Here is a 26,230-nt window from a genome sequence, read left to right on the forward strand (position 1 = left end):
ACCCAAGGAACAATCCATTACTTTTTGGGAGTGATTGAGTCAAAGGTCAAAGGTCAAGGTCAAGGTCACAAAAAGGTCAAAAACGTAAATTAAGCCGATTTTTATGACATTTAGTAGGATGATTGGTCATGACCCAAGGAACAATCCATTACTTTTTGGGAGTGATTGAGTCAAAGGTCAAAGGTCAAGGTCAAGGTCACAAAAAGGTCAAAAACGTAAATTAAGCCGATTTTTATGAAATTTAGTGGGATGATTGGTCATGACCCAAGGAACAATCGATTACTTTTTGGGAGTGATTGGGTCAAAGGTCAAGGTCAAGGTCACGAAAAGGTCAAAAATGTAAATTGACCCGATTTTTATTAAATTTAGTGGGATGATTCGTCATGACCCAAGGAACAATACATTAGTTTTTGGGAGTGATTGGGTCAAAGGTCAAGGTCACGAAAAGGTCAAAAACGTTTTTCTTTGCCAAGCACTATATGCCAGAACAACGTGTGCATGCTGAATTGAATAAGAGGTCAAGACTGGGCCAAAAATGTAATATTACGATAATCCGGTCCGATTTCAATGAAACTAACACCAAAATTTGGAGAATGTTATGCCCCACACTCTGAAGATGGCCAGAAAAAAATAAGTGGCGTAGGCGAAGGTTTGCGCTCTACCGAGTGCCCATTCTAGTTATTGAATGTGTTACACGTTGGTTCTTTTTAAAAAAATGTTCTGGTTTCTTTGTTTCAAGCCGTTTTTGCAAGCTAGCAAGGTGGCTGGTGGAGAAACGAGAGGGTGTTCCGTGTTTCTCGTGGAAATGTGTCTCTGATTGGCCCACTCCTCCTGCTCTCGTGGAAATGCGTCTCTGATTGGCTAAGTCCTCCTGTTCTCGGAGAGATTGTAATGGGAAACAGAGTCGCTACTTCCCCGGGTGGTACTGCACTATAGGGGCGCCAACGGAGGAGTGCAGGCTCCATTCAGGGCTGTGCTCTTTCGACAGCGACCCCTAGGCGAGCTGCAGGCACGGAGCAACCAGAGTGGTCATGCTGTATGTATGAGGCTTTGTGCTTTGTGTGTATCTGAGAGTAGCAACCAGCTGATAGCTAAGCTAAGCTAGATTTCGGGCCACCAGACGTTGCTTGTTTTGAAAACAAGCAGAAAAAAATTACGACATGTTTTTAGAAAAATGGGTCGACATAAACCTTTGTGGGCAACGCCTTCTTTCGACATGACGCAACACAGAAAGGCTTTCGTGATTCGCTCGTTTCTCTGCATTATTTATGTCAATTGGGAAACACCGGGAAACACAGCCAGGCGAGGTGACGCACCGCTATGAGAGCCTTGCAAGTGAGTTTAACTTGGGGTGACCGTCCGATTTTCAAAAGGAGTGAGTAAAACTGTGTTTTATCGAAAGTTGGCCTTTAAAGAAACACTATGCAACTTTTTCATAGTTATGAAATGGCTTGGAACTCAAGGTTTTGCTTGACTGACCCGTTATGGCGAAAATGGGAATATTTCCATCACCATCTGGTGGTTCTGCTCCGAAACAGCACTTGCAGTTTTGCCTGGAGGCGCCGCGCCCTTTGTTGTTGTGGAACTTGTGGCCGCTAGGGGCGTCTAGATTTCTATGGTGTATGAGTGGGACGAATGAGAGACCCATTCATCCCCTTCGTTTGCTAACTAAGCAGCAGCAGCTCGCTGAAAGCTGGCTACTGGCTAGCTGATTGTAAAATATCACGCTGGCATGCAGCGAAAACAACGAATGGGACTGCAAATAAATCACGAGCTAATTGAGATGAAAGGTTTGGACAGGCAAATAAATCGCTTATGTGAACATTGGAAAAGGGCTTCAAAACGGAGAGAGCCGAACGCCAAAAGAGCAAATATGTGGATTTTATCACTCATTCACTGCACTGGGATATATGCATTAGCATTCTCAAAGTCCACGCCACCTCGTTTTAGTTTACAAAGCTACACAAATGTATACGAGTTGAAATCTGATGACGCACATTTTACTTGATGTCAAAGGACACAATCAGTCGAGCGAGGCTAAAAATGTTGTTGTCGATCAAGAGGAAACAAAACGTGATCTCTAGCCGGCTTATGGGTGTCCACTTTCACTTTCAACACCACACAAGATAAAAACGCGTCTTGTCACCTCGACTTGGAAATCAAATCTTTATTATTACAACAAAATAAGCAATAGCCTTTTGTCTCCTCGTTCTCCTAATGTACAGGTTCTATATAGTTACTGGAAATGTGAAATAAAGACGGGGATATCTGCCGGGAACAAGTGGATCAAATAATAGTATCCATCTGAAGGAAGTGCAAACGTGATTGCAGTTGTGTGAAGTGAATAGACGAAGCAGCGAACTCATAAGCAAGGGGGGGAATCGCTGATAAAGCCCCTTAGAAGTGGAGAGAGCTGAATGCAAGGGAGGGAATCTGGCTAATTACAGAAGACGAAGAAATTTAATTCGCACATAATCTCGAAGCCAATGTCTGTCTAATTTAGTTCAATGCACATTTTCGGCAGAACCACTAGAGGCCACCATAAAGTTGTTTACATCGGTGTGTTTATGTCAAAGTTGCATTGGATATCTTTAATATACAGTACATTTACGTTGCATCAGACCATGCGATTGGAAATGAGCAGACCTAGTCCCTGAACACACGATCAAACAGTTGAAAGATTTCAGTTACAGGCGACTGGAGTTTGAATATGTCATCTCTTCTCATTTTGACATGTGGCCCATGTGAAGTGATGTGAAGAGGTCTACTCTCCAGAGATAAAGTTAAAGAACCTGTTATTCTCACATCAGAATTAGAACTGAAAAACTCTCTCAAGCGTGATTGAGGATTCTCTCAAGCATCCTTGAGTACCATGAAAAGCGCTGTACAAAACTGACATATTATTATTACTATCTCCGCCAAGGAGGTTATGTTTTCAGTCACATTGGTTCGTTTTTCCTGTCTTTTTGTTTGTCTGTCCGTCTGTCAGCAGGATAACTCAATAAGTTATGAACAGATTTTCATTCAATTTTGTGCAGTTGTTGGAAATGATAAAGGAACAAGTGATTACATTTTGCTGGCGATCCTGATGCAGGCAAATAAGGCAGAAAGACTTGAAAAACAATTAGGATAGTTAAACATAGAACAGTTAAATGTTATACCAATCAGCTTCCTTGGCAGAGGTCTGCTCTCTCAGAGTGCATTTCTATTTTCTATTATTATTATTATTATTATTATTATTATTATTATTGAGCAGATGAAACGCCTTCAAGCTCCAAAAACAAGTCCAGTTGAATACAACTAAACTACTGTACTTTCACAAAGATGACCAACCTACTTGAATGAGAATGTTCACAAAAACATAATGAATCACTCCACTACATATTGGGCATGCATGCAGAACATGACATGGTTGCTCCATAAAGAAACATGACTATCATTTGTCAGAGTTTCTCCCTTGTTTCACTTTTTCTGTAGACAAAAAAAGCTGTGCTCCTCAGAAAATGCAGACTAATTAAACACCATCGACTGGACAGTGTTTGACTGTTGCTCTAGTGGTTGGTTTTGTTTACTTGCTTTAGATTCTGTCTTTAAGACAAGTCCAACATCTATGGTTTGTGTGAGTGAGAAGTCCGCACACTTAGAATCCTTTTTGTTAAAAAAAGGAAATTGAAGCTTTCAATGTTAATTGTACTTTTATATGTGAAATCAATAAACATATCTTTAAATCTGAAGAAGACTTTTTATCTGAAGAAGACTGTTGAGGTTAAAACGTTATCCTGCCATGAAATAATAAAATACAACAAAAAGGATTCTATGTGTGCGCACTCTGAAAACTAACTTTGGCCTTCGTCCTGCACCTTTCCCTGGGATGTGCACAATCGTCTCCTTCAACTAAGTCCACCATCTATGGCTGCTGGGAGGTTTAATAGGGTCTGGCGCTCACGGCTACAGCAGATCGCACAATATAAAACCAGACAAACAAATTGCTTTGCACACCGACTTCACTCCTGCAGCTGTAGGGCTGAGCTTAATGAGCACAATAGCAAAAGACAATATTAAGTTTCCTCTTCCCCCTGTTCTGTTCTTTCTTTATTGCTTTTACAACCTGTTTCCAAAGACCTCTTTGACCCCCGCCTGACACCTATACCCGGGTTTCCTCTTTGTCTGGTTTGAAAAGGCCAAGTTCCTGTATTTCCCACGTTGCTCACTCACTCAGTCACTTTGTACATCTCTTCTCAATGCTAACTGACCACTTAACTTCCTCTGCTTCCTTAGTATCACAGAGAAACATTGACCTATGTGTTAAGACACCTCCCCTGTTATAAGTTTATTGATACCAGAATGGTAATGACCAAGTTGAAATGTATTTCTGTGTCATGATGTAAGTGTAAGTGTAACTGTGTAAATGTAAGACTCATGTTGTGTCATATTGCCAGGACCGTATTAAGCCAATCTGGTGCCCCCAGGCACTAGACCTCACTGGTGCCCCCCTTTATAAACAATATTTGCTAAGTTTCTGTCTTGTGGTGCCCCCTCACTGGTCAAAAATGGTCGGTGCCCCTGGGCATTGTGCCACTGGCCCTTATGGATAATACAGCCCTGCATATTGCAGTCGTGTAGTTAAGGTTTTTTGAAGCGATAGTGTTCCAAGGGCAGAATGGCGTGTAATATGAGGATACCAAAGGGAAGTCTTTGAAGGTTTGTGATCATGTTCACATCTAGACAGTCCATAGACTTTTTCAGTGGTCATACTTGTTCTTCCATACCCAATTCATTTCTTATGGCGGCAAAACCATCAGATAAAATTAATAACATCTTGAAACCTACAGTGACTAGACAAGCAATCAACCAGTGACTACATAAGCAATCAAAATTTTCAATGGGCTAATAGTCAACTGTGCTTGCCAGCAGAGCTTCTTATAGTTGTTTTGTTGCTCTAGGCAAGACGAAGAAGTTTTGTGCAAATTGCAAGCCATTCACCTCCATCCCACAATCCAAGCTCCAACATTTTTCTCTTCCTGCTTCCAACCCTTATTACACAGCACAGTGCAGTACGTATGTAGCATTACACAATTAGCGATCACACAATAATGCATCACCAGCAATCAATCAACACGCAAACCAGTGCCAACCAAGTGGACGGATTGAAATGAGTGCCTTTCTATTTATTTATCGACCAACACAAATAAACTTGTTGAGAGTTCCTTAATTTGCTATTCTTTTGGTCTAGTTTGCGAAGTTTCTTAGGTTGTTGAGAATGCATTTTCTGAGATATGACCAGATGATTTGTAATGGCCAAGCTGGACTTGTAATGCAGTTATGGACTGGACAGTCCTCATGGGCCAATGCTGTTTTTTTCTTTTTTTTTCTTACCATTTTTCTTACTTTCCGTGCTTACTTCTAATTGAAGGTGTCTGACGTCACAAGAAAAAAATTCCCATTGCAAAGCATTTGAAATACAAGTTCCTACTGAGGAGACTAAACATGCATGAGTATGCATGAGCCTGAATTTGCCCGAGGCAACCTCAAGCCATGGCAGTTTGATTGTGTGCGGCTAACCACAGCAAAATTACCATTCCACCAACTCACACAGATTGTGCATTCTTGTTAAAATATCTGAACGACTTAGTGAGAGATGACTCATTAGTAGGCTATCAAAGTCCTGCAATTTTCTAATAATGCCAATATTTTCAGTTTGTCTGGCCTGGGTAGTAGTTTATAACATGCTTGACTTTAAATATATGTTTAAGTGTGGTCTGGTGGACAGTGTTAGCTTGGGAATGTTGGCCATTGCTGTATTTATGTATATATTTCCATAGAAATTGAGGGAAAGCAAATGACATCCACAGCTCTTTAACCGTAGCCATTATTCCCATAATATGTGTGTGCGTGTGTGTGTGTGTGTGTGTGTGTGTGTGTGTGTGTGTGTGTGTGTGTGTGTGTGTGTGTGTGTGTGTGTGTGTGTGTGTGGTTGGTTGGGGGGGTATAATGGTGACCACAAAGAAAAGGGGTCCAGTGAAAAATAGCCCTTATGCAGCAGCAGGATTTGTTCTAATTGCAAGGTTGAGATGTGAAAGTATTTCGGCATTCGAGTTTATTCCCTAAAATGACTGGGCAAACATACCCTGTGTACTGTAACAGGTCTTGACTCCAAACTGCAGCATAGACAAGTTGTGTGGCTTTAGAGGCTGGAGCAGGCCAAACCCACAGGGTTCAGAGAGAGAGAGAGAGAGAGAGAGAGAGAGAGAGAGAGAGAGAGGGAGAGAGAGAGAGAGAGAGAGAGAGAGAGAGAGAGAGAGAGAGAGAGATCGAGAGATCTGGTGGTGAGCAAGGACATCATTAGATCATAGTTGCAACTTGCCCATCAAATATCATTATAACGTCCGCAATGGCTGCCCTGTAAGTCATATGGTTTCTGACAGACATGTCACTTCCCTGAGAACTTGAATTTGAGTTTCTACGAAGAAAAAATCAGCAGTGTAGACTGCCTTACAAAGAAAAAAGGCAGTCTGCATTGTTGTTAAAACAAGCTACTATGATTTTAATAACATATACATATAAAGTTAAATAAAATGATCGATCTACAAAAACGTGGTAATGGGCCTATAAATTAATAAAACTGCCAGATGTCAATAATCTACCCAAAACTATACTTAGATTGGTAATAGGATCATTTTAAAGTAATGTTACTCAGTTTGGAGCTCTGCACTGTGCCTTTTGCTTTGTAGGACAGTAGAGTAAAGCCCATTTTTGATTACATTTGGTTACTTTGATCTACGGGAGGAATAAGGCATATAGGCATATGTCAGTCGACACAGGTTCTGCCACACATCTGTTACAGATTTGTTCCAAATTCAACCCAATGATGCCAAGCTTGATCAGCTGATAAGTAAAAAATTGTATGCCATGTCAGAAGGAGTCATGGTATATCACATAAGGGAAAAGCCTTCATTGGGTATTTCTCAAAGTGAAGTGTCCTAGCCTTGCTAAAACGTGTAGCGCCCATTTTCACCAGGAGTCACCAATTATTAATCACACTTAAAACTACCCAGAAAGACCCTATGGGCTCGTTCGTGACGAAGCATTGCTGCGCCAACCGAGCAGAACGCATGCACAATGCAACATTATGATGCATTCTGGTTAGAAAATTCTAACCAGAATGCACTGAGCTGGCAAAGTGTGCATGTGCGCTGCCAAGCAAAAGCAGCACTGCGCCATCACCTTCGTGCCCAATGCCTCCCCGTCAACCTCAATGGCTTAAACTGATTGGTCTAGCCACAGAGTATATCTTGTCTTTCCCCCATTCGTTAACTTCATAATAGTTGTACCAGCAATAAAGTAAATGTGTATTTTCACTTCACAGTGATAATTCATAATATTAGTAGGCAAACAAAAGTATGAAAAAATAATTTTAAATACTGATTGTTCACATCATGATTGTTCAAGAGTACTGCATGCAGTGCATGCGAAAAACAAAGTATGTATAAGAACTACGTTGAGATTGTTGGAAAGTCGATTGCAGTGTCATGGAGCTGACTGATGGAAGACCTGCCAAGAGTGTAGAATTAATGGTGAAGTAGGCCAAAAACAACATCTAAAATGTAATCTTAAATGGTGCATTCTTTTATTTGTAAAAAAGCTCGTATTCATTAATGTGTGTGTGTGTGTGTGTGTGTGTGTGTGTGTGTGTGTGTGTGTGTGTGTGTGTGTGTGTGTGTGTGTGTGTGTGTGTGTGTGTGTGTGTTAAAAGTCCTAAATTACCTCAAAACATTAAACAAATCGTCTGAGCTTTCTTATATCAATGCTTAGATGGTCAGCCACATTTTGAATCAAACACAACAGAAAAGAAAAAAAGCAATGCGTAAAATAATGACTTCAGAGTCATTGTTTGTCACAGCTTCACTTTCTTTTTATAAAACAAAAATGTTTACTGGCATGTTGATACCGTCGGAGTGTGTGCTGTTTTATGCTGCACTCACACTGATTTGTGTGTTAATATTTGGTTGCATGTATTGCCCGATTTGATTTTGCCCAGACCTGTTCTCTTTTGTTTGCTACCACTGCATGTTCCTTGAGTACAACATGCTTCTCCAAAAACTGAAAGTAAAATGGCAGGTTTTGTAGTTCAAGTTCAAGAGGTTCTCCTGTTCATGAGACAAGTTCATCACACAAGTATTACTGGTATCCAAAGTATTGCTTTGTCCCACTTCAATATGGAAAACAGAAATGAAAAGGCGTTATTACAGTACAAGCGCGTTCTTCATAAATCCTCTTACAATGTTCTGATCGATAAGATATGTTTAAGATTGTAAAAGATTGTTCCCTTTTGGCTTTATAAGTTATTTTGTAGGAGGCAAGTGATGGGTCACAGTCTTGGAATTTCGCACACAAAGCTTTCTTTTCTTTTCAGCATGAACTCAGCTCGGTGGCTTAGATAAGGCAACCCCACTTTGTTTACGGAGGAGAGAAAGACAATCCAGGCGCCACAGTCAAATGGTTTAGCGTTTAGGAACCGAGCACGGAGCCTATTCACGCACAGCATCTGCTACAGCACCTAGTGCATATCCAACGTGCAAACACGAGGCATGAGCAAACCTTTTGCAAGACTTTTCTTTGTCATTTCTTTGCCAAGCTTCTCAGATAAGTACTAGGACAACACAGACACACAGGCCAAGGTGATAGAGGGAGATTGAGATAGAGAGAAAACAAGAAAAAAGAAAGAAAAACCCCTGCAGACTTAAGGAATAACAGTTGAACTCACCGTTTGGTTGAGCAACAGTTGAAACCATGCGCAGGAAGCAAAGCACCAGAATCCATATCAGCAAAACCTTCATACCATTCCAGTTTTGCGCATTTTTTAGACAACTCCCTGTGTATGTATGTGTATGTGTATGTATGTGTGTGCGTGTGTGTGACTGTGTGTCTCCAGCCCAAGCTGAAAGCAAACTCCCCTCCTCTCTCTCGCTGGCTCTCCCTTCCTTTCTCTCCTCTCTCGCCCCCACTCTCTCTCTCTCTCTCTCTCTCTCTCTCTCCCGAGCGAGCCGTGTCCCCCCGCCCCCAGCCTATCCACCAGGGGAATCATTTTGGAGCTCCCATCAGACGGTGGAGGCGAGGCGAGGCGAGGCGAGGCAAGGCGAGGCGAGGCGAGGCAAGCCGGCTTTATACACCGCGCAGCTGTACCCCCTCTTGTCCAGCTTTCTTTATAGACTACAATTTCCTAATCCTTCACAGCACGAAAGCAAGAGAAGAAGAAAAAGGGGCAAAAAAAGCTGAGGGAGGGAGGGGGGAAAAAGTTAAGAAGGGGTTGGGTAGAGTGAAGAGGAGGGGAGAGGAGGAGAGGGGAAGGGTGACGCCGACGACTAAGGTTTGGCCCGAAGCAAACAGACAGAAAGTGAAGAGAAAAAAGAAGGGCAGGGAAGAGTATGTACAGCTGCAACCAAAGTCGGAGTAGAGGCATATCGGAGCTCCCACCTGGTCTATGGGGGAAAGGACTGGCCTCACTCACTCACACACGCACGCACGCACGCACTCACTCACTCACTCACTCACTCACTCACTCACTCACTCACTCACTCACTCACTCACTCACTCACTCACTCACTCACTCACTCACTCACTCACTCACTCACTCACTCACTCACTCACTCACTCACTCACTCACTCACTCACTCACTCACTCACTCACTCACTCACTCACTCACTCCGAGTGGCTAGATTGGTCACTGTTGAGACAAGAGCAGGGTGTCCTCCAACACTTATGAGCTACGGCATCCACCTTGACAACAAACACCTACCACCCTCTAGTTTATGGCAAAGAAAAAGATTTCATTTTGTGTAAACGCAATTTCTAAACTTGCTAGATTTCATATAGTATTTTCACGGGAAATTGCACAAAATACCTTCTCCAGTTACGATAATTACACGTATCTGATCCCAAGCTAACCTCCCACCCATCTTGACTTAACAAGTGTTCTGCTGGAAACACTGAAGAGAGGATTGAGAGAGAGAAACGGACGGACTGAAAAAAAAAAAAAAAAAAACCTCGAGGGAGGCTGAGAGCTGCCGTGCCGTGCCGGGGTAAGGAAACACTGCATAATCACAGCCTGCAGAAACTTCCTCCCCCCCTCCCTCTCTCCCTCCCTCCCTCTCCTTTTCTAATTTCTCTCTCTCTGTCTCTCTCTCTCGCTCGCTCTCTCTCTCTCTCTCTCTGTCCTCTCTCTCTCCTCTCTTTCTCTTCCTCTCTCTCCCTCCCTCCCTCTCTTCCCTCTCTCTCTCTGTCTCTCTCTCTCTATCTCTCTCCTCTCTCTCTCCTCTCTCTCTCCTCTTTTTCTCTTCCTCTCTCTGCCTCCCTCCCTTTCCTCCCTCTCCTTTTCTAATAAGTGCAGGCGAGCGAGCTACCCTCTTGGTCTGGAATGTTGAGGCAGGGCTGGAAGGGGCCCAGCTAGACAAACCCACCCCTCTCCAAGTCAAGTCACTTCACTCATAGACCTGAGGTCAGATGGAAGCATGTCTCTCTGTGTGTGTGTGTGTGTGTGTCTGTGTGTGTCTGTGTCTGTGTCTGTGTGTGTGTGTGTGTGTGTGTGTGTGTGTGTGTGTGTGTGTGTGTGTGTGTGTGTGTGTGTGTGCTTGTGTGTGTGCGAGAAAGCGAAAGAGAGACAAGCACAAAGAGGGAACAATTGTCTACTATCTACTGTGAGCGTGCGAGCGTGTGTGCACTTGAACGTGGACATGCATGCTTGTAAATGTCTTTTTTTTCTGAAATACAGAAATCGTCCTTTCTCGTTTTTATCTTTAGCAATTCAAAGAATACCAAGCACATTGTGCTCTGATTTTGCAGTGAGACGTTTTCCAGTCTACATTTGTATTAGCAGTCCACCGACAGTTAAACTGTCATCGGAAGACAAATGGATCGAAATATGTGCCTCCTGCTATCTTTTAAAGAGTAATCCATTGAATACCGATGAAGGACAAGACAACACAACAGCCCCTCACAGTGTAGACTTCCAAATAAAGACTGGTGTTTAAAACAGACAGAAAAAGTTCCATTATTAACTACAGTGGGGCCACCGCTATTAGATAGCAGCTGTCATGCTGCTGAATGACACAAACCTGCACTCTCTCTCTCTCTCTCTCTCTCTCTCTCTTTCTCTAACTCTCTCTCTCTCTCTCTCTCTCTCTCTCTCTCTCTCTCTCTCTCTCTCTCTCTCTCTCTTTCTCTAACTCTCTCTCTCTCTCTCTCTCTCTCCGTCTCTCTTTCTTTCTTTCTCTCCCTCTCTCTCTCTTACTCAGCATCATTTTCTCCAGCTACCTTTCCCACATGTGATTATAATGTAACTATACCAACCAAACTAAATAAAACCTCTGCTTATGAAATAGCTCTGCAGGGAGTAATAAACAATAGCTACAGTACAAGTAAGGTACACGTGTACCACCTGTGGCAGGGCTCCACTTCCTCCCAGTTGCTAGGGTAGGAGAGACACCTTTTTATCATGGGGAGTCAGCAGGAGTCAGGAGTCAGCAAGGCCAGGATATGCCCAGCCTCACTTTTGCACATTTGAAATCTTCATCCACATTTAAGATAAGCTGTGATAGGGCCCTTTTGTTCATGGTTTTGTACCTCGAGAAGCAAAACTTTTGTGTGTGTCCAGGCTAGTCAATCAGTCAATCAATATGGTGCTTACTTCTATTTTAAAAAATACAAATGTTTTGTATGAGTAGAGAAACATCTCTACTCAACTCGTGGTGAACTGCTGGCCCCAAGACTGCTCTTGAACTCTTAAAATATCACATACAGTAGAGGGGTGTTTAACCAGTTGTCAAACTTGTCTTCACCGTGGCCTTTTCCAGAATTGTTCTGGAGACTAATTATTGCCTTGGGAAGGGCACCTCACCAGACGTGGGCTCAGAATAGGGCGCTCTATTAGAAGTACAGTTTGCTCTGAGCAGGGCTCTAAATTAACATCAGCCAACTGGCCAAATATTGGTAGAGGTAGAGAAAACTAATTTACTAGCCACTTTGACCGATTAGTTAGTGTGTTTTGGCTAGTAAGATTAACATCTACTAGCCATTTTGTCTGGTTATGAAAAAAGTTATAGAGGCCTGGCTCTAAGCCAGCCATCACAGCACAGCACTGCAAACTGCTGCCAGTAGAAGAAGTGTTTGTGTCCAATTGTNAAAAAAAAAAAAAAACAAAAAAAACACATGCACATCCATCTCAAAAATGGGTGCTGGACTAGCAAAGTCACATGAAAACTGACAATAAAGTCCCCAACACCAAGCTCCCATTTCTCTTACATTAATGTGACGTTTCAGGCAGCATGCCGTTCATCAGACCGAAACATCACATTAAGAGAAACAGGAGCTTGGTGTCGCAGACTTCATTTTCAGAGGTGTTTCTGTCCCCATTATTAGTTACATAGAGAACCTCTTGAAAATGTTGTGTTGTTTATGCTCATTGGTTGGCGATGCACAAGGGTTACCTCTGACCATTGAGGCAGACTGTTTATCGGTCTTCATGACACCATTAAAGCCCACTCCAAACAAGGCTGGAAGTCATCGGCACCCCTGTTGCCACTACCATCACCCTTGACAAGACAAGTCATGAATGAGCATTGATTTGAGATACATAGTAAACCACTGTTGTCCACAACAGCAGTTAATGAGTGGGCAACTCTATGTATGCCTTGATGGTCGTGACTAAGCTTAGGTAAGGTTAAGTTCAAAGCAGGATAATTTAGTTGTCATCATGGCAATGTTTAGAAAAGATTAAATGTTCTGCCATGCGTCAGAAAGGTTTACTGCCTGTATATGACTTTAGAGTATGTTCAAAGTACTTTTTTCAAGTTTAAAAAAAAATGAAACTTGTCCTTACCCTGAGTCTGGAGTCAATGTTGTGGGTCAGAGCTGCAACAGAAAAACAAGAGTCCTCATTAGATAGCACCTCTTCAAGTCATGGTTTTATTGCCTCAAAAGACAAAAATATTATGCAAAGAAGAGAACATAGCATTACTATCTAAACACATATATGTCATACTCACAAAGTACAGCAGAATATTTCACCATGGCTAAATTACACTGCAGAACTCTGCACATTGAGCTGTGACATGTTTTGTATGAATAGTGCTACACAACGCATAAAGTTATCATTATTATAGCTTTAGAGTGCATTTGAAAGCACTGAGTGACCAAAGATATAACAGGACCAGCAAGTATGATTTCTTCTCGCAATACAACCATCGCAAAACACTAGCAACATCATCTAGGTTATTACTGTTAGGAGGAAACACTCAATCCCTCATCTCATGAACATAGGAAGTCAATAGATGTCATTCTGAAAGCATGATTAAAAAAGAAAAACAGCAAAGACAAGCAGCATTGTCTCCTTCTTCAGAAGACAGGATCAAAGACAGGATTTTTCTCCTGCACTTTACGATGGATAAGCCTTTAGACAAACAGCTACTCTGTGCCATCCAGATCACCCTGCGGCGACAAAAGGTCTAGGGGATTCTTTGGTGGATATCCTTATGCCTATTGTCCTGGCCGAACCTGATAAACATGGCGAGACTCAGAGGAATGGCCACACTACAAAGCAAGCCACCCCCTCTCCCCCTTTCAACAATCGTGGTGGAGCTAATCTTCTACCCTGATATCACATTAATTACCTTTTAAATTAAAGAGCAACACAGGACAAAGGCTTTTTATCCATTACAAACAAGTGTCTGCAAGTAGAATCGATGCAGGCCTTTGCCAATAATCTTTGGTGTTATAGGACAAACCAGATGAGACCTCATGAAAACAGATGACTATGGTGATCCTAGACTAGACACTAGTAGTAGAGGATGACATTTTCCCCGTGGATTTGTGGATGGGAGTAAACATTTTAAAGATGAACGGGAGCGGGCAGGAGCAGGAATAAAGATGAATGGGAGTGGGCAGGAGCGGGAATAAAAATGAACGGGAGCTGGAATGCCAAAAATAGATTTTTTTTTTCATTTAAAAAAGCCTCGGTTTTTTGACGAAACGGGAGTGGGATTCATTCTGAGTGGGAGTGGGCAGGATTGGGAAGCATTATTTTCAGTAGTGGACAGGATGGGATTTGTTTCTTTTACTTCAGTCAGGGATGGGACGGGAGGGTTTTTTTTTTCTGGGACCGGGATGGGACGGGAGTAAAAATTCACTCCTGTGTCATGCTCTAACTAGTAGACAAAAAAGTGTGCATGAGAGGCTTGTTCCATAGCATGAGGTCACTACACCTGGAGGAGATAACCCATCTGAGGCTCCTACTCTTAAATTGTGACTAAAAGAGTAGTGTATTACCAGACAATCTAAGAGTATTATCCAGTCTCTCTGGTATAACTGATCTAGCCAAAAAATGCCTGAAGTTGTCGGTAACACTTCACAATAACGTCCTATTCACAGCTTTATAAACACTTTATAAATAATGAACTAATTATCAACAAAATGTTTAAAAAATGTTTCTAAATGGGCAAGACATACTATGGTAACACAGCAGACACAGCGCAGTCGCAGCGGTCCTGGAAGTTTCTTCTCCTAAGACCAGAGGGCATGAAACCACATAAAACTCACACAGTAGAAGTTGACTCCCACTCCACTGTGCCATCATACTTTGGTTATTACTCATTTACAAACATTTGTAAATGCTTTGTTAAATGTTAATTGTTATTAAACGCTAATAAAGTGTTTATAAAGCTGTGAATACGACGTTACTGTAAAGTGTTACCAACTTGTCCTTGAGAGATGGGAGCAAAACACTACCTCTGTTAGCATTGTGATTCCAAAAACACCCATTTCTTCAGTTACCGCAATATTGCACCTTACTGTAGACATGGTACCATACATTTCCTTATCACCATACAGTCAGCAGCCAGGACTGAACTGGTCCTCTATCACAGTATTTCCCAACCTTTTTTGTGTCATGTACCCCCTAAGCCTTTTCATTGAGCCATGAGTACCCCCTCATGTTTTACATCACCCCTTCTATTGCAGTGTGACTATTTTTCCAAGTACCCCGTGCCGTGTGCTCGCGTACCCTTAGTGGTACACGTACCCCTGGTTGGGAAACACAGCTCTAGCATACAGGGCATTTTCCTGGTGGGCCAAGAGACCTCCGGGGCCTATGCTCTTTGTGTTTTTTTCGCTTTCATACTAGTCTTCAGTTTAGATGGGGCGCCCCATTGGTGCATCTTTTATATGCAAACAGTGGAGTATCATATCAAAATGTGACGGGGGAATGACTGTGTGGTGGTCTATACAAGAGAAAAATGGCCAGTCCATTTTTTTTCTTCCAGGCCATCCCTGTAGACAGTTAGAGCAAATCATGAATAATGAAAAAATGGCTTTAAAAAAAATCAAGATGAGAAGGATGACTAGGAAATTGGGTGTGCCGCCTTTTTGACGGGAGGCATAAATGCAAAATAACAAGAAAGCCCAGACAGACACCTGCGTCTGCCTGGTGGTTAGAGGCTCCATATATTCATGTGGTGTTCTGCTTTGGGGGCAACTGGCTGGTTGAGGGGGATGGGTCTAGGGGTGGACGGTGGTTGCTGTGTATGCCAGACAGTGCTGAGCTCATCTCTCATCAGCCATGACCTGGCAACACAACGGTCATGCATCACTCCTTTACAGATGGCCGTCTGCGGGTAAAAATGGCACTTGGATGGGGTTTTCTGCTCATTTTTGGACATAGGAAGCAATAGAATTGGGCGGGATTCAGAGCTTCCTGGTGGGTTTTCTGCATTTTTTGGGCTGGAAATCAGCAATCTCATCTGGCAACCCAGGGTGAGGGGCTCCACATATTCTTGTTGGACTTTGGGGGTGCTTGGCTGGTTGAGGGGGATGGGTCAGGGGGGATGGGTCTGGGGGTGTTGCCAGACACTGCTGATCTCATCTCTCATCAGCCATGACCTGGCAACGCAACGGTCACGCATCACTCCAGTCATGGCTCAGCTGGTCTGGTCAGAGGAGGTGGATGGGTAGATGGGGCTGGACTGGGACCGAAAAATGTCCCGGGCATTTTTGGGACAATGAAATTCTAGGTTGTTTCGTCCGGAGGCGGTATTACGTGCCTATGTCACAATAGCTATGTGCGTCCTTGTTGCCGACGACGTTTGATTCTAACCCTAACCCATACCGTCCCTAATCTTAACCCTAACCCTAACCTTAACCCTAAACCTAACCCTAACCTTAACCCTAAACCTAACCTGTACCTTAAACCTAAACCTAAACCTAACCCTAAATCGCTTGTTTGAAACTAGTGAGTCCCAGTGCAGTACCCAGTGGTAACGAGGACACGCATTACTAGTGACGTAGGCACGTCCGGACGAAGTACCCTACTTTTTATGAGTCCCGAGCATTTTTGCCATAGACTGGTCAGTAACACATATACAGGCCACTTTCATATCACAGTGTATATCGTGACCGGCTGAATCAATGCACTGTCTATATTGACGATGGGCAAATGGGCCTCCCCCCTCTAAACTGTGTGCCAATCCTGAGGAAAACGACTACAACGCCAACAGTATCAGCCCCTGGGGACTGTCGGCCCACCAGGAAAATGCCCTGTATGCCAGACTACCAGTCCGGCCCTGGTAAGTAGACGGGAGCAGAGTGGAGTGGAGGCGGGGGCTTTTGATCTCGCACGGGTGACCAAGCAAACGCAGTCGCTTGCTGTGGTGCAGCGCTGTCAGTGCCTGTTCGACCACCTCCTTCCTTCGTCCCTCCCTCGAGCCAACCCAAGCTGGTCGACAGGGGGTGGGGGCAAAGGAGTATGTTGTCCTGGGCCCAGGGAGATAGGGGGCCCAGAATTGGATCTCCATTACATTGTATATATTGGGTACGGGGCCCTTTCAGATCACTTTTGTCCTGGGCCAAGCAAAGACTGTCAGCGGCTCTGCCCACCGTCCCCATCACCCCCCCTCACTTTCTTTAGCTTCGGCGGGGGGAGCAAGACGGTTAGAGGAGGTGGGGGAGGAGGAGCCATCAAAGGTCAAAAGTCAGGTCAAGAGCAATGCGTATTTCACCCATATAGGCAATATTTCAATAAAACATAATTTTTTAAAAAGATTTTTTTAAGATAGATTATGTAAAATATATTTCTATTGTACTCTTGTTCATTGATACCACTACCATCAATTTCCAAGTACTCATTATGACCTAGAAATGTAGCCTACATTTATATTTGCTTATTTCGTGTAGCTACATTACAAACAAACAAACAAACAAACAAACAAACAAACAAACAAACAGATTTTAAGCTCTGCGATGCCCTAACGGTGTCTAACTATGGCTAGTGAATTGTTTCCATTGACAGTCAGTCTCTGCATATCACGTACGGTATATTAGCTTGTGATGGGGTGAAGTTGCTCTTTAAGAGGAGTACCATCACTTCTATGTGATTGTACTTTTTTTTTTGCTAAACTCTGTGTTCATAATGTCACAATTAATTTGTGGGATTTTTAACACAAACTTCCGAGAGCTGTAGGATGTTCGAGCAGAACTCCTGAGGAATTGGGGGAAATACTCCTCAAAGGGTTAAGTGGGAGGAGCTTGTGAGGGTTAAAGGTCGGGTCAAGAGCACACTGCTTATTTCACTCTTCTGTTTGGTCCACATCCCCCTGCCGTCTGCGATTGCCTCGCCTCTGGGATATGTGGGGGTCTGGCTATATTACCAGGGGAGGCACAACAGGGGGACTCTCATCACCGTGGGTTAAACATAAGAGTATATAATTTCACTAGGTTATTTCTTAAATGTATGCAGTCCCATTCACATATTTGATCTTTATTTACGAAGCAATAAACTTACTTCGAAACAATACATTCACTGGTCTGCCCAAATAACAGCAAGTTTAGTTTTTTTTAATAGAACTACCAAGTCCCTCATGTCTGTCACCATTAGATGATGATGATGATGATGACGATGTGTCATTTCTGGAAGATTTTTAAAAAATGCATAAAAAGGTCTTTTGAAGGTGTTTAAAAATATAACTCCAAAGTAGCTTTACCAGCTGTTGAAGTACAATGTTAGGAAAGCGGATAAATAACTTGCTAAGCCAAAGTGATGCTAGAGTCATGTTTATCTATCATTAAATATTGAATAGGATAGAAATAAATCTAGAGAATACATTAAACGTCTCTACGTGTCTGCTTTTCCTTAGGGATCAATACAATGTCTGTCTTGTCACACAGAGCATATCGGTTGCACCCCCATGTCTGCAAATTATGCTGTCAATCCTGTTGCCAGCATCAGGCATCCCCCAATTTCAGAGAAGCCCAGACAATGGGGGTGGATAATTCTTGACACTGCACAATATGATAAATCAGGGGCCAAATCTGGAAAAATAGTGATTCTGTATATGTACAAACCCCAACTCCGATGAAGTTGGGACGTTTGGTAAACAGTGAATAAAATCGAAATGCTATCATTTTCAAAACATTAAATCTATTCATTAGATGGAGAATAGTGAAAAGACAACATATTAAGTGTTAAAACCGAGAAAAAATATTGTTTTGGGGGACATATGTACTCATTTCTAATTTGATAAATCCAACACGTCTCAAATAAGTTGGGACGGGGATCAGTGAAATTTAGTAAACATCCAAATAACATCAAACAACAAAGAAGAACATTTCAAAATGAATTGTACTGACGGACAATATAGGTGTCCAGGTATTAGAGGATGACATTTTTCGGGAATTCCCGTGGGACACGTGATTCCTGCGGGATACACGTGAAACAGGAGTCAAACATTTATCCATCTCGTGATTGGGACAGGACAGGAATAATATTCCACGGGAATGGGCAGGAGCGGGAATGGTTAAATAGGATGATTATTGTTCTGAATGTCGGTTATTTCAAACCTTTCATTCGCATTTTCGCTCCTTGAGTGCATGATTGCGAGAGCTGCGCATTTTCCCTGACTCCTGCGGGATGTCCTCGCATAGCCTACACTGCCTGTCCGACAATGTCAATGCGTCAATGGGAATGCGCTATAAAAACGGTCCTCAATGTTATTTGAATGTTGAATTCCATGTTGGCAATAATTGAGGAACTTCTGTCCCCGTGGCAAACAGACCAGAGAAAGAACAACAGACTCGCATGGCATCAGTCAAGGCGCGCACGATTGATTTAATCTCATCCTTCTTTGTCGGAGTTGATTTTTGTGTGCTGTACTAAAACTTCTACAGCTTTTCAAAAGACGCCTGGTTAAAACGTTCAAATAAGGCAGGCAGGATTTCGCATTGTTGACATGAAACCTCTTGAATCTGAAAGTGAAATAGCCACTTGTAGAACTACTGGGTTTGCAGGCTCGTAAGACGTTGCCGTTATGGCATTTCCTAATCAACTCCGCAATAACAGGCTAATTTAGCACAGAATGCAATCGTAGTCAAAGTAGTCAAGATGTAGTTCTAGTATGAGGAGGATTCAGAAGTAGTGTTCAGTGCGCGTCTGCTGTGAGTGTCAAAAAGCGCAGCCAACAAAGTTAGAGAAGTTCCGCCTCCGCCTCCTAACTACACGCCGTTTCACCCCGTGTGTTTTAAGTCAAACGCTGTCATGAAACCGTTGGATTAGCTTAGTAGTATGTTTAGATTTAGTCAGGCTACTAGTTCAGTAGCCTAACCAGTAACCAGCATCATGAAGTTGACCTAGGTAAACTCATGCTTACTGAACTAGTAGCATGACTAGTCTTAACTAATCCAACTGGTTTAATTACAATTGCCTACTATTAATTGTAGCATCTGATTTCCTCCCCGTATTTTTGTTGCACTGTAGGCTATTGATTAGTGCATGGAGATGTAGGTGCCTCCCCCTCCTGTAGTATAATAATAATAATACTAATACTAATACTACTAATAATAATAATAATAATAATAATAATAATAGGGCCTATAATAAACATGGGGAAAAACATTTTTTCTATTAGGCTACCCAGGGTTTCTCCAGACCCCCATTAGCTTGTGTATAATTGTATTGGCTATTATTATGGCTACAACTGCTTACTAGGAGGCAAATATGCATACAGGTAACAACATACAAAAAAAAAATAAAATAAAAAAATACAGGAGTGGGACAGGAGTGGGAGTACTTTTGAGCAGGAGCGGGCAGGATTGGGAGTCCTTCCACACAGGACAGGACAGGACAGGATTTATTTTTTTTACTCTGGACCAGGATTGGGCAGGACAGGATTCTTTTTCTGGGAGCGGGACAGGACAGGAGTGAAAATCCACTCCCGTGTCATGCTAAGATAATCACAGAGAGGCTGAGTCACTCAGAATTAAAGATGCAAAGGGAATAATTACCATAGTTATTACATACATTTTTGAATTCCCTTTGATTTACCACGATTGAGTGTATATAAGACATATTTTTCTTACTAAAATCATTGTATAGGTTCATGACACCATGAAATATATATTGGCTGTAGTCTCACTCTAATTCCTGGAGTGCTAGAGCTATTGAAAATTGACCATATTAAGAATGCTTAATGCGTGCAAATGATACAGGGGTTTAACATTCTCCTAAGCACCTGAGCTCACTTGAAATAGACCCAGAAGACATGGGAAACTGTCCTTTGCTTACAGAAGTCAGCAGAAGTTGTAGAAGGCCATTCTTTTTGACAATAGTAGAGCATTGCACATCCTGTGCTACAGTGAAAATGGACCATCCAACTTGTGTTAGTGCTAACTTCAAAAGTCAGCCTCCATGATGGCATGCGGGTGCAGTAGTGCATTGGTTAAGATGTTCTCACTCATCTGTAGAGTTAAATACAGTGCTGAATGGTATAAATGGGTTTTAAACAGCATGAAAAGCCACTCATGCATTATATTTTGAAGGGAGATCTTCGATTACTGCCACATAGTAAGGTCAAATTGCATTCTCTACTATGTTTTAACAGTTTGGCTCCATCATAAGGACCAGCAGGTGATAAAATGGTGGGCTTTTGGTCAAGACCTGTCACACTGTAAGCACTACAGAAAGGAAAACATTGCAAAACATGACAAGGAATACACCCACCATTTAAGCTGGTGAAATCATGTCCAAGATAGGAATTAACACTGTTTTTTATATAAAATCATCTCATCGGTTAATGTATTTAACTGTTAAGTGTTGTCTTTTGTTTTGTTTTTAGTCTTCCTCGATATTTGCTGCCATTTATTGTCCCCGTCCCAACTCTTTTGAGACGTGTTGGATTTATCAAATTAGAAATGAGAACATATGTCCCCCAAAACAATATTTTTTCTCGGTTTTAACACTTAATATGTTGTCTTTTCACTATTCTCCATCTAATGAATAGATTGAATGTTTTGAAAAGGATAGCATTTTGAATTTATTCACTGTTTACCAAACGTCCCAACTTCATCGGAGTTGGGGTTTGTAAATGCAAAATGGCATCAAGAACAATAACTGTTTTGCATCAAATGGATTTCTGGTTCTTTTTGACAGGCGACTTCATCGGAGTTGGGGTTTGTATATGTGTTCTGTATAACACAGCAGCAAGGGTAAGCCTGAAGCAATGTATTACAAAACTTCACTTTTTAACACCTCATCTACCAAGGTCCTCAACCAATATTTAAAATACCACAGTGAATTTCTATTTAAAGATTCTGTTCCTGTTCCAGACATGACATTTATAGTCACCCTGTAAATTTAATTATGTTGTATTGATAAAACAGATACATATTGTTCATTTATCCACACCCATTTAACACAGATGTTCCGTTTGTTACTTCTATGCCAACTAGCAACACTGCCCTGCAAAGGCAAAGTGTAGTAACTACATATCTTGCCAAAATTGAGTTTAGACTTTGTCACAAGATAACCAAGGGGTTATAAAGACTAAGTCTTATGGTTCAAATATGTCCTGTTTCAGAGATCTTGCTATGTCAAGTTTGCAGTGACTCCAATATGAAAACCTAATATGAATACTTTGAAAGGCAATTATCTCACCATCAATGATGGCATAGTTACTACACTTTACCTTTAAAGAGCAGAACAGTATGTGTGAGTCCTGAAACTAAAGACTGACACTGCACATCAGCACCATCACCCCATGCTCAAAAGGAAGGAACCAAACAGGCTTTCTGGAAGACAACTGTCTGAATCTTGATGGGGGTACAGTAGATGTGTGTGGTGCCTGGGTGGGTTGGTATTTGATTGTATATGCTGTTTGCTAGAAACTCTCACAGTGAAAGGGGAAGCTAGCAGGAGGTCTGGACAAGACAGACAAGCTTGGGTGAAACGAGGACAGTGCTGCTCTGCTCACCCATTCAGACGAGCTCTGCTCTGTGCTGTACCGTTTCTTCTCTACTGCACCTGCTTCCTGTACATGGCCCTGTCAATCTCCTGACCTCAAGCCAGGAAACTTCTGCACATTTTGTCTACTGCTTTACAAGAATAATAGAATAGAATAGAATCGAATAGAATAGAATAGAACAGAACATCACTGGAACTGTCGTTTAAGAGATGCATGACGTTCATTATGTCTTCAAGTTATATTAAGTATAACATCACAGGAACTGGTCATGTGACTGTGCTTCAGCCACTCAGCACTGTAACTCCACATGATGCATAACTTATCAATGAGAATTGAGTGACAAAAGAGATGGGACACTAGAATAGAATGTAATAGAATAGAAAATAATAGAATATAATAGAATAGAATAGAATACACATAGAATAGAATAGAATAGAATAGAATAGAATAGAATAGAATAGAATTGAATAGAATACTACTTACTTAAATACTTAAAAATTCAATAAGAATTGAGTGACAAAAAATGGGACATTGCATGGATGATGTGTAATCGAACTACTGCAAAACACAAGCAACATCATCTAGATAATAGCTTATGACATACTACACTATATTGATTTTAGCTCATTTGTGAGAGACTGTTAATTCATTTGCAATGTATTGAAAAGCAATGAACTACTGGTTGTTCTGTTTATATTTATTCAATCAATGGAATGTCATATCATGTTTATTATTACCAGTAGACTGTATTTTTTAAGGTTTATAAAAATGATGACAGAAAATGTTGGAAAATGTAGTTGAATGACAACATCACATTTACTTACTGTTTTACATGTGTTTCTGTGAACATTGGTGTTTTCTGTGCCTATTTGTTTCCAGACAGAGCACAGTTGAACAGGGCTGTGATTTCCTGACCTGACTCTGTCCAGATGAATGGATGCATGGAGCTCAGTGGACCGCCATGTGGAGCTTGGTGGAACTACATTCATCTGGCAAGACTCAAGTTTGTGATTTCCATATCCCAAGTGAAACATCCTTTGGACTTTGCTTCCATCTGGTGGCTACAATGTCTATGAGCCGGACTCTAAGAGAGAGTCTGCACACTACCAATTGTACAGTATACCAGTTGTGCTCCAGAAAAACATTTTTATTTCATTAAATGTGCAATGTTTTGTTCACCCTGGACATTTCCGAGGTATGCTCACCACTGCAACATGCTTTCTTCATTTGTGGATAAAGGCTCTCACTGTGGTTTGCAGAAGTGCCATACAGGCTCATTCAGGTTTGAATGGCATTTTCTCGTAACGCATGAAATAATCACAGATTATTTGGTGTATTCATGTTTAATATCTACATTTGTTTGATTATCTGAAAAGGTTAAGTGTGACAAATGTACAAAACTGTTTTTTTTTAAATCAGTAAGGGGACAGCACTGTGCAGTCCAGTCAACAAGCTAACACACCACATTGTTATTTCAGAAATGTAATCCACGGCCAATTTTCATTTAATTTTGACCAATTAACATGTTCATGTCATCCATCTTCAAAGCATTTCATCAAAATGTAATCAGTTCTTTAATTCAAATTGTTTTTTGAAAAGTACGAACAGAGTATGTGAAAATGTGAAAATGCTTTGTGTTGGGAATTTTTTTTTGTGTGTGTTTACTTGCTAACCAACACATGATGATTCATATCACTGCAGGTGAATTATGAGACCTTGATCTGACAAACAGTGAAGTTACAAATTTAAAAGACAATAGAAGTGCAACTCAGCTTTTGAACTAAATCTATTTTTCTGTATTCTGTATATATGTACACACTCAGGAGGACAAGCAATCACAAAATAGTTCTGATATGACATCCGATCTTAACACATACTGAAAGCATACTGAAATGTTAAAGAATCCATCGGAACATTTTAACTTGTAATTCACAGCCCACAGAATTGTTGGAATTCAAAATATTTAAAAAACTGTTTTCAGTGCTATATTGGCTAAAGTTCCACATTAAACATATACAGTTTTAACATCTTTATCACACCTAATGATCTACTGTAATTACCTAATGATTACGGAGAGAGGCCTCTACTGTGATAAAGTACCATTTGAACTCCCACTCACTGCTAGCTACACTACAGGCGGTGATTGTAATTGTATGCGCCCTACTGTACAAAGCTACCATAGTTTCTCACCATATGGGTGCAAGTAATTTCTGCAGACTTGCATCCTTTCCTTTGTTCTCTGTCCTCATTGTTGACTTGGTCAAAGACAGTTTTATATTGAACACACACATTCAAACTAAAAACGTGATACGTACGTATATCTGGACAAGAAATTACAAGTCCAACAAGTGTTATTTGTTGATAGCGCACATGTGGATGTTAAATGTTAGATGAATGAATGTTAGATCAATGTAAAACTGACTTATAACCCAAGATGACAACAAGGACATAGTGTTGGATATACGACGGAGGAAAGGACACAAGTCTGTAGAAATAACTTGCACCCTACGGTGCTGTATATGCAGTGCTCAAGTTGTAAAACCAAAGCAGAGGGGATGGTCAGATAAGGATTCAGATTATTGGGGGTTCGGGGGATTCTCCCCAGAGAAAAAAAATGCAGTTGATAAAATGAAAAGTTGAAATGAAAATGTAGTTGATTAAAAGTGCAATTTTAACACAATATGTGAAGAAGGGATACCACCCCCCTTCAACTCGAGCCCTGTGTATATGTAGCTGCCTGACTAACCGCGTGGCTCAGCGGTCTACTGTCCACAGCCTCCAGTGCTCCCACTCCCTTCACATGCTCCGCTGGCCGCATCATCCGCTCGCCTGGCGGCTTCCCTCTTGGAACACTGCTTCATAGAAGCCCCCAGTTTACACGCCAGCAGGAACGGACTGAGGTGGCAGTACTGAAAAAGCAGACAGACACACACACACACACACACACACACACACACACACACACACACACACACACACACACACACACACAAATGAACACAACATGTACAGTACATATGTGTGCGCGCACACATGCACACACAGTAGTACCATATATGTGGTGGCAGTGCAGCTCGAATACACACACAAGTGAACATAACGTGCGTAGACCTGCCGCAACATGTTCTCCAGAATTTCCGTGCTCCTGGACACGGATGTTAAGGACACGAAATCCGTGTCCAGGAGCACGGATTTTGCCAAAATTCTGTGCTCCTGGACATGGAATTCTTTTCCGTGATGGACACATGGAAGTGCTCTCTCTATACTCCCACAGCTCTATGTTTCCACAGTCTTGTGTTTTCTCAGGATTTTTCTAATTTCAAATATTTTTCTCAAAAAAACTTTTCTTACTGACAGGTTAAGGTTAGGGATTGTTTTGGTCTGGGCACAGCTAGTATTCTTTCATTCATTATATGAATTTGATAGCCTATCAACCAACTGGAAAAGGTATTTCTAAAAAATATGTCTTTAATGACAGGTTAAGGTTAGAGAATGTTTTGGTCAGGGCACAACTTAATATTCAAAGCACTTCCGTGTGTCCATCACGAAAAACAATTCCGTGTCCAGGAGCACGGAATTTTGGCAAAATCTGTGCTCCTGGACACGGATTTTGTGCCCTTAACATCCGTGTCCAGGAGCAAGGAAATTTTGGAGATCAGGCTGCCTACCAGCACCTGCACATCCACCCACACGCGTGCATGAACACTCTCACACACACGCACAGTTAATACAATATGTGTAGAGGCTATATTACACACACACACACACACAGAGACGACCACACCCATGCACTTAAACATCACCACCACCACCAGACCTGTAGCTCTGAATTAGTCAACTACACACACACACGCACGCACGCACGCACGCACGCACGCACGGACGCACGCACGCACGCACGCACGCACGCACACACACACACACACACACACACACACACACACACACACATAAA

At 41.8% G+C, this 26,230-nt stretch overlaps 1 protein-coding gene across 4 annotated transcripts in view; it reads right to left on the minus strand.

Moving 5' to 3' along the window:
- The window catches only part of zgc:153372 (uncharacterized protein LOC767695 homolog), a 74,338-nt gene that overhangs the window by 37,321 nt on the left and 10,787 nt on the right, over nucleotides 1–26,230 (minus strand). For 2 of the 4 annotated variants that reach the window (XM_063205161.1, XM_063205162.1), the window contains exons 10-11: nucleotides 25,022–25,184; nucleotides 12,876–12,907 (exon numbers count right to left, since the gene is read on the minus strand). In XM_063205161.1, the coding sequence (XP_063061231.1) occupies nucleotides 25,038–25,184 (147 nt within the window). In that variant the 3' untranslated portion in view covers nucleotides 12,876–12,907; nucleotides 25,022–25,037. Of the gene's footprint in view, nucleotides 1–12,875; nucleotides 12,908–23,830; nucleotides 25,185–26,230 lie in introns of those variants that run through there. The other 2 variants (XM_063205159.1, XM_063205160.1) reach the window with 1 other exon arrangement.

This window comes from Engraulis encrasicolus, chromosome 8 (genome assembly GCF_034702125.1).
Source record: "Engraulis encrasicolus isolate BLACKSEA-1 chromosome 8, IST_EnEncr_1.0, whole genome shotgun sequence".
In the NCBI taxonomy this organism is placed as follows: domain Eukaryota; kingdom Metazoa; phylum Chordata; class Actinopteri; order Clupeiformes; family Engraulidae; genus Engraulis; species Engraulis encrasicolus.